Raw genomic sequence first — 9,622 nt, forward strand, 5'->3', positions numbered from 1 at the left:
ATTTCCTTTAAGGAGTTAGTTTAATCCAAAATCCTTTCAAAATACTCCATTGGTAAGTAGTATTAGGTATATTACTTCTAGGTACCTATTTAATTTACGCCTTTACTGTTACCGTTTCAAAAGTATAAAAACATTAACGATGTTTTTACTTTACGATTATAAATAAAATACTTTAGAAAATTAATGTAAACGAAATTTTCTCATGAGTGCCGGCAAGAACGCTGCCGCTGGAGATCTCTGTTTGACACCGTCAACCACGTAGGGCCCCGGTTTGGTCATGAGCACCGTGTGAAGGGTGGGCATGCTGCTGCCTATCAGGCACGCAAGCTCGGGGGACACGTTGCGACAGCCCTGCACGTCCAAAAACTTCAGTTTTCTACAATACGTCTGCACTGACTCCAGTGTTTTATCCGTCAGTTGATTGCAACCCTGGAATGGATAAAATAAGCTTTTAAAAATTATGTATCTGCACGTGGAACTATGAAATAAGTATTTGAAATAAAAGTTTACCTCTATAATAATATAATTTATATATATGATTTTAATAGTTGCGATGCTATGAATAAAATTAATCCGCCACTAAAATTACAGTTCTCAGTTCTTACGTACAGTGCTGCAGTACTGGGAGTTACATAATTAACATTGTGTGACAAGGACAACATAATAGAAAACTATCATGATGTCCCTGTCACACGATGTTTTATAACTGCCAGTGTGGGAGCGCCATTGTTTTAACCCAGGGGTGTTTAATTTCGAATACTTAAGATTGTCGGTATTCGATGTATATGCGTTTGTTTGACCTCATAAATGGTTAACCTAGGAAAAATTACAAGAAATAAAATCATATAAGTACCTTCAGTTCTAAAGTCTGGAGCCTGTGTAATCCTTTAACAATTTCTGTTACTGCTTCATCCCTTAAATTATAGCAATCAATCAAATTGAAGTGTTCAATACTGGGACAGTTTTCAACTAGATGAACTATTCCTTCATGGGTAATCTGCTGACATCTACTCAGATTCAAAATAATCAGTTCTTTAAAGTTAAAGGCGTAAGTAAGGCTAACATCTGTAATCCTGTTACATGCACTGATATCTAATACTTGTAGACTTTTCAATCGAGCCAAAGAGTAGCCTGTGAAAGTATTAGTATTAATTTTTTCACACATTCTCATAACATCCAATTTTCTTTTAGCATCTTGGACTATCTCTTCTTCAGCCCTGGATCCAAGAGAAATTCTCTGATGTGTACTGCTGTTATCATAACTAGACATTATAGGTCCATCATTCTCTCCCTCTACCTCCAACTTTCCCATGCCAGTCAATCCAGCATCAGACACTTTATCACAGTAACTCATTTTTAAACTTTGCAACAACACCTGATTTTTAAATATCACCTGAATTGATGTATCAGTAACTGCATTGAAACAGTAACTTATATCCAATGAACGCAGATTAGGTAATTTTTCCAAAATCATAATCAGGCCAGTCTGATCTAAATTCAATGAATGTATATCCAAATCTTCTAGCAAAATATTATCAACAGGACAGATACCTTTGCTCAATCCATCTTTGGTTATCAAATCACATTCAGACACATTTAATGACTTCAGTTTCTTTAACTGGTGCAGTTCCATCACTCCTAGGTCTGTGACTGCTCGACATCTCTGCACGTTAAGGTATTCCAGGTTGACTAGATTCTTACAAATATGAACCAGTGACTGATCTGTAACTCTGCTACATAAGCTTACATCCAGCTGTCTTAAGGAAGTTTGATGAGATGTTAGGGCTAGGATTCCAGTGTTTGTAAGCTGATCACATGATCGCACTTCAAGTGATTGTAGCTTAAGATCAGGGGTCTCTGAAAGAGATTTAAGAGCTGCTCCGTCAATAAGAGTATTAGAAAACAGAAGTTTTTTGATATTTTTTGCTCTAGAGGTAATAAATTGATGAACAAAGTAAAAGGTCAGAACACTTTCAGACGGATTCAGGGTTATATCTGTCCCAGCTGGGTAAAATTTTTTGACCAATCCCAAGTGGAACTGTAGAGAGCATGCTGATAGATTGAGCTCTTGCATCCCTGGTGCTGCCATTACAAATCTGTTAAACAGAGCATCAGTAAGGTACTGATTACCGCACAAGCTGAGAATTTTCAGATTTTCTAAATTCTCTGCCAAGAGTCCTTCAGTCTTTCCTTCTAACAGTCTCCCAGACATAAATAGCTCTCTACAACTTTGGATGGTCAATGATTCAAGATTTGTACATTTTTGCAAAATGTGGACAAACACTTTTTCACAAATATCACAGTTTCTTAGAGTGAGGCTTAAAATATAATCTCCCATTCTTTCCCAGAATCCCAGTAATTTATTTGATATTTCAACTTCATTGAAAAAATAATTATGATATATTGTAGAAGAATCTTCATAAATTTGCAATAAAGATGTATCTTCACTGAACACAGTTTTGTATAAAATAACTAATTTGTTTTTTAGAAAACAGTGGGCATTTGCAGCTTGATACCACGCGTGACATGTTTCACTGGCTGCTTTTCTGTCCGATTTTGGTAAGTATTTAAAAATGTAGACTAACACCTGAAACATGAATAACACACAACTTTTTAAATACGATTTCATGTAATTCAAAGTGGCATGTTTTCTAAAAGGCTTACATATTTATGAAATTGGACAACTTATAATAAAAACAAAATAATGAATAAAATTTTATTATAACAGCATAAAAATACTGGTGTTCTTTCATATGAAAAATAGAGTTTAATAGAGGGACTTTTTGTATTTATTTCTATTGTTATACTGGTAATATCAAACAAAGAAAACAAAGATTATCACCCAGATAGAGCGAGCTCTGTTTAGGTAATCAGATCACGTGAAAAAAACTTAATATGCAAGGTAACAAAGGACTCGGCTAAATGCATGGTGTTATGAGATTATACTACTTTTATGACTGCAATGATTACTCACCTCAAAAGGCAAATCCATTATTTACAGCTCGGGATTAACACTGGAATTTTTATAGCTAAAATAACAGTTAACTGTTTTCCAGCACATATGATCATTGATTTACTTCCGTCATTGTCGTCGAACTTGTTTTGACATCTGTGACATTGACTTTCCATGGGCGTGTTTTTCTTTTTATCACGTTATGACGTTATCTTGTTATTGAAACGCAAATAAAACGTGATGAAATAAACACTAGGTGCATTGCAAAAATTAATCACAGTAACTCATTTCATACAAAAACACCCATTTAAGTTATTGATACAACTAAGTGAAAATGGCGGGCGCCGATTTTACTTTTTAATTTTTAATTTTTTCTGTCAACGACAGCCAACGTGGCAATGATAGTTCCATTCAGCCAAATAATAAAAAGATTTTTAGTGAAACATCGTATTTATATGGTATTAATAACGTTTAATTTATATAATAACTAATAATATTTACTTTATATCTTGTAAAACAATACTTTTTGTACGTAATAAATGTTTAATGGCAAAATAAAAATTACGTAAACTTTTTTGAACATCCAAACTCTTTGGTGTGGACGTTTTCGCCTTTTCTACTGACGAAGTTGGCTTGCCAGAGTATAATTATAACTTTTTTTCGCTATGTGTTAATCGGCGGCGGTGGAGCGGTGGTGGCCGAGTGGATACGACGTCCGACTTTCAATCCGGAGGTCGCGGGTTCAAATCCTGGCTCGTACCAATGAGTTTTTCGGAACTTATGTACGAAATATCATTTGATATTTACCACCAGCTTTTCGGTGAAGGAAAACATCGTGAGGAAACCTGCATACATCTGCGAAGAAATTCAAAGGTGTATGTGAAGTCCCCAATCCGCATTGGGCTAGCGTGGGGACTAAGCCCTCTCGCGCATGAGAGGAGGCCTGTGCCCAGCAGTGGGACGTATATAGGCTGAAATGATGATGATGATGATGATGATGTGTTAATAGGGAATATTAGGCAAAGCTCTGCGTAGGTGGCACCTTTGTGGCACATACAGTAAACAAAGGCTGCTATTTAACTGATCACCAGATTTAGTAAAATTTAATACCAAAAAAATCTATTTTACCACCCTAAAATAATGAATGATCACCAAAATTATAACACCATTTTAATGTGAAATGATTACCAATTTTATTACATTTTACTATCCTTTTAAAGGAAATGACACCAAACTAATCATTATTAACCCAAAAATAGTAAATGATTACCAAATTTCAAACCCCATTTTAATGTGAAATGATAACCAAATTTTAACATCTTGCTATCCTATTAAAGAAAATGACACCAAAATAATCATTGTAAACCCAAAAATAGTAAATGACCACCAAAATTAGAACTCCATTTTAATGTAAATTTATAACCAAATTTTTAAATCTTGCTATCCTATTAAAGCAAATGACTCCAAAATAATCACTGTAAACCCAAAAATAGTAAATGACCACCAAAATTGTAACCACATTTTAATTAAAAATGTGCAAATATTTAATATATCGTTATCCTATTAAATTAATTAATCCACTTCGTCACCTTTTTCTAGTAGCATTTTATTTCTGTAAGGGTCGCAGTTCAAACCTAACCTAACCCACTTTTCTAGTAGCATTTCTTTTCTGCAAGGGTCGCAGTTCAAACCTAACCTAACCCACTTTTCTAGTAGCATTTCTTTTCTGTAAGGGTCGCAGTTCAAATCTAACCTAACCCATTTTTCTAGTAGCATTTGGTTTCTGTGAGGGTCGCAATTCAAACCTAACCTAACCCACTTTCCTGATAGCAGTTTGGTTCTGTAAGGGTCGCAGTTCAAACCTAACCTAACCCACTTTTCTAGTAGCATTTTGTTTCTGGAAGAATGATTATTTTGGAGTCATTTGCTTTAATAGGATAGCAAACTTAACCCACTTTTCTAGTAGCATTTCGTTTCTGTATGGGTCGCAGTTGAAACCTAACCTTACCCACTTTTCTAGTAGCATTTCGGTTCTGTGAGGATTGCAGTTCTAACCTAACCTAACCCACTTTTATAGTAGCATTTCGTTTCTGTAAAGGTCGCAGTTCAAACCTAACCTAACCTACTTTTTAGTACCATTTCGTTTCTGTAACGGTCGCAGTGCTAACCTAACCTAACCCACTTAACTGATAGCAGTTTAACTTACTTTTCTAGTAGCATAACGAAATGCCACTAGAAAAGTAGGTTAGGTGGGTATTCGGTGCGGGGTACGGGGGGTTGAGCGGGAGGGTCTAGTAATTTTGGCATCAGTTTACTTTATTTGGTAGTATGTATACATTTTTTGGTAATCATAGTGGTTTATTTAGGTGAAAATATCGCATTAATTTGGTCTTCAAGATTTGGTGATCATTAATTATTTTTGGTGATCATTCAATATATTTGGTATTTGAATACAATTTGAAGTGCAGTCGTAATTAAAACGGTGGTACTTTTGTATTTTTGGGCCTTATTTCTTTGGTGTTCAGTAATTTTTTTTGGTAAGCATGATTTTTTTATGTAGGGTACCAAAGTATGTTTTGGTGGTCATTATATTTGTAGCCGTAAACAAACCACATTGATACATGGCCTACCGCGAAACAAGAAAATCGAAATTTCGTTATCTAATCTCTCTATCACTCTTGCGTATTCGAGCGATAAAGAGGCAGATAACTAAATTTAGATTTTCGCGTTTACCGGTAGACCCTTGTTAACAAACCGCCTTGATGCATCAATGTCATTGTGAAAACTTGTCAAAAAACTATTTAACCTTTTGAACGCCACAGACGGCAATTGACGTCTACGCAAAATCGTGACAACGACGCCAAAGACGGGATTTGACGTCGATCGTTTTTTGATAAAAATCTACTGAAAAACACCCCACTCTTAGGTTGGCATTATTTATTCACAAAACTAAATTTTACCCCCGTGGCGTCAGTGGCACGGCAAATGGATGCGCCGTTTGGCGTTTAAAAGATTAAGGCCGAGTATGTATAAGTTACTCTATGGTTTACTAAACAATATAGTATACTCCTTATTTGCGCTTCGACGTTGTTTATCTTTTTTTGCCCGAGCGAAAGCAAAGGTCTCTCTTTTAGCTTGGACAAAAATTCTTTCAATACAGATCCCAATATAAAAAAGTAATGTATGGAGTACCACAAGGCAGCATTCTTGGTCCGTTGCTGTTTTTGATTTATATCAATGATTTACCGATTATAACAAAACATAAGATACTGCTTTTTGCTGATGATTGTTCGATAATTATTCGTAGTGATGAGACCGAAGACTATGAGGCTGAAATCAATAATGTGTTTCATGACGTTAATGTTTGGATGGAAGCCAATAACCTTCAAGTAAATTTACAAAAAACCAAATTAATGGAATTTTACTCACCACAGGGCAAACAATTGCAACCAAAGATTAGTTATAAGGATTGTGAGCTAGAAAATGTTAACCAAATAAAATTCCTAGGCATAATAATTGATACACATAGCAACTGGCACCACCATACAGAGCATATTTTAACCAAATTAGCCAAATTCATATACCCTTTACGAAGACTAAAAAATATATCGTCAGAACAAACAGCCTTACTTGCCTTCCACTCATATATAATGTCAAATCTGCGTTACGGACTAATAATGTGGGGAAACAGCAGCAATAAAGATAGAATCTTCAGATTACAAAAAAAATGCATTCGTTCAATTTACGGTATCAATCAAATGGAATCATGTAGACCATATTTCATTAATAACAGAATACTTACTTTCCCATCACTTTATATATATGAAGTCTGCATATTTGTAAAAAATAATCCAGATTTGTTTCCTGTAAAAAAGTCTACTACTCAACCAATCCGAACCAAATACATGTATGACATAATACGCGATAACCCTAAATCGGCACTCTTATCAAAAAGCGTTATATGTATGAGTATAAAAATATTTAACAAACTTCCCACAGACCTTAAACAATTGGCATCATTACCTTTCAAAAAAAAGCTTGTTTGATTGGCTAATCAAACGGTGCTTTTATAGCATAAATGACTTTTTACAGAGCTAGTACACGTTATTCATTATTATTGAGTCTATCTAGCATAGTTTATTGTTAAAAGTGTTATTGAAGTTTAAAAATTGTATTTAGTTCTAAGACAACTTACCAATATTGTACGCTTTTGTAAGGCAGGATATGGAGAACATAAATATTTTGTACCCATAACCATACAATAAATATTTTTTGATTTGATTTTGATTTTGATTTCTTAAGTCCGGATGTTCTCATCTACAAGTCGCATTTTTCATCCTTTTCCCGTGTTTGGTGAGCAGGTTCAAAAATTTGTCTCCTCTCTGGGTTGAAAAGTCACAAGGCCAACGCAAATATAATTAAGTACTTATAGTGACTGCGCCAATTCTTGGGATTAGGTTGCCACGGCGGATCTAGGCCACCTCTCGATGCAATCGAGAAAGCTCAAAGATGAGAAGCTCCTATAGTGAGTTTGTGGTAGAGTCTATGCGGAAAGAGAAGAGTTTAGAATGAATTGGTTCCCATTATAATCTAAAATTTCCACACAGACTCATAATAGTGAGTATTATACCTGAATTATACTTGTATTGTACCTGTATTATAACGTTGGTAATTAAAAAGGTCAAATTCAAAAGTAGGTACCTATAGGTACTTTTCGTATTCATAACTTCTCTCATCGTTACGTTCCTTTGACAGAACTTCAACACAGACCTTAAAAACGGCTCGGTTTTTCACAGGCTCTCCTGTCCGCAAACTCTGTAAGATACGCACAAGATCGGGCACTTATGAGTTTGCGCAGGTTACATTGTTATTGCCACTTGTTGGGCGCCAGAGCTCAGTGCGCGTGGAGCGGCCGCCCTCGCCCCCGTGCCGTCGGTCCCGCGACCCCGCCAACTTTGCACGATACGCGATGTGCAAGTGAAGTGATTTGTTGGAGACATGTCGAGAAGGAAACAGGCGAAACCGAGATCGTTGAAACGTAAGTTTGTACATAGGTTGTAGTAATGTTTTGGAACTTTTCTAGTGTACCCACCTATGGATTTACTAACTATGACTGGTACGATATTAGCCGGTACAACTTTGTATGTAAAAGTACCTACTTGATCTACATTATACATAAAATAAATCAGCGTAAAATGTGAAACGCGAAAGCGTAAAACGTAAAATGGTTTCAGTACTATTATAGAGTCGATATCATAATAGTTTGAAAAGACTAAATTGCAAGAACGGTACCTAGGTAGATTCTAAAGATGTAAGCAGAATCGTAGTGTTTGCGAGCTAATTCTAGGCAATACCCTAGTCTTTTAAACCGTTCTTACTTAAGGGTAAAAATAAAAATTATTACCCTGACTGAAAAATTCACTTCTGAACTTGCCCAATATTGCTTGATTGATGTGACGGTTAAAGTGGCCAAATATTCCGGAATACGTCCTTAATTCTATGGTATCAAAGGTGTGTTACGATATATTTGGACATAAGTATTGGCCGTCACTGTACATAACGCGGGAAAATGCCCAATTTAATTTAATCGTTTTTTTTCTAAACATAGAAACATGGGTAAGGTGTATTCGGGTAATACCGATTGTCGGATAATTCCGAAATTCAGATGAAAATCACCCTTAATTCCATCATAATAAAAGTCTCTTTTCGGAATTATCCGACAGTTTTCGACATTCGGAATTACCCGAGTAAACCTTATACACAAAGTCACATATGGGCAATCGAATACAAATTGGCACAGTCTAGTTCAGTTCATGCTTGGTAAATAAGTAGATAGTGTTATAAGATCTGTAATAGTACCTTTAATTTCACCACCACCATCTTGCGTAATCCTATAATTACAACAATTATTAAGTAGGTAGTACCTTAGGTACTCATCCGCCTCGTATCACGTCGGTAAGCGTCCGCATTGTGAATAAAAGCCCTATGCTAAAGCTCTAAAATGTTTCGTGTACAAATAGGTAGCCTGTGGACTTTGCACGTCTAGCGTTAAGTCGGGGGTGCGACGAACGCAGCAAAAATTAATAGGCTGTTGTCAAAGTCAGGGCTGCAGTCGCGGTGATGGACGCAGCGACGCGCTGCGGCCGCGGCGCAGCGGCCCACGCCGCAATTTCCATCGAGTAAAGACCAGCGGTTGCCTGGAGTAAACCAGTATAACTAAGATTTCTGATTACACGCGAATGTTACGAATCACGAGGATACAGATATACTGGCTTATCTGAGTAGAATGTTCGCTAAGTGACAGAGTTACAGGGCCTACTCGTAATATCAGCGTTTTATCAGCGTAGGCTGCGGTTTGGCGCTAACTGCCCTACCTATGGCGAGCCTGACTAATGGCCGGCCACCTTAAACCTTAATGAGCATTAGGCTGCAATTTTGTTGTTTAGTTTAGAAACGTCTAGTTTTAAAATAAGTTTGACCAGCCTTTTAAAAACGGTTGTCTCTGGGATGGTTAATTCGTTTATCAGTCGGTAATTTTAACCGTCGACTTATAATTAGTTATACTAGTAGCATGATTATATTGCCTACAATATTAATACGCCATACGCTTAAATAAATTTTAACCGTAAAATTGTCCCCATCTGAAAAAGCTCTCAAAACTGAGACCCA

The 9,622-nt window shown here is 36.2% G+C and overlaps 1 protein-coding gene across 1 annotated transcript; it reads right to left on the bottom strand.

Moving 5' to 3' along the window:
• Positions 1–144: 144 nt before the first annotated feature.
• On the bottom strand, positions 145–3,120 carry LOC134789878 (F-box/LRR-repeat protein 14-like). Its single transcript, XM_063760551.1, has 3 exons — positions 2,975–3,120; positions 854–2,587; positions 145–429 (listed from the first exon to the last, which is right to left on the bottom strand). Exons 1-3 carry the CDS (start codon positions 2,990–2,992, stop codon positions 181–183), a joined length of 2,001 nt encoding a protein of 666 aa, XP_063616621.1. The 5' UTR covers positions 2,993–3,120; the 3' UTR covers positions 145–180.
• Positions 3,121–9,622: the final 6,502 nt, after the last annotated feature.

The sequence above is a fragment of the Cydia splendana genome, chromosome 4 (assembly GCF_910591565.1).
Source record: "Cydia splendana chromosome 4, ilCydSple1.2, whole genome shotgun sequence".
In the NCBI taxonomy this organism is placed as follows: domain Eukaryota; kingdom Metazoa; phylum Arthropoda; class Insecta; order Lepidoptera; family Tortricidae; genus Cydia; species Cydia splendana.

Coding starts and splice junctions, on each gene's coding strand:
- LOC134789878 (XM_063760551.1), bottom strand. Junction 430..853: donor TCCAGACTTTAGAACTGAAG/GTACTTATATGA, acceptor TATCCATTCCAG/GGTTGCAATCAACTGACGGA.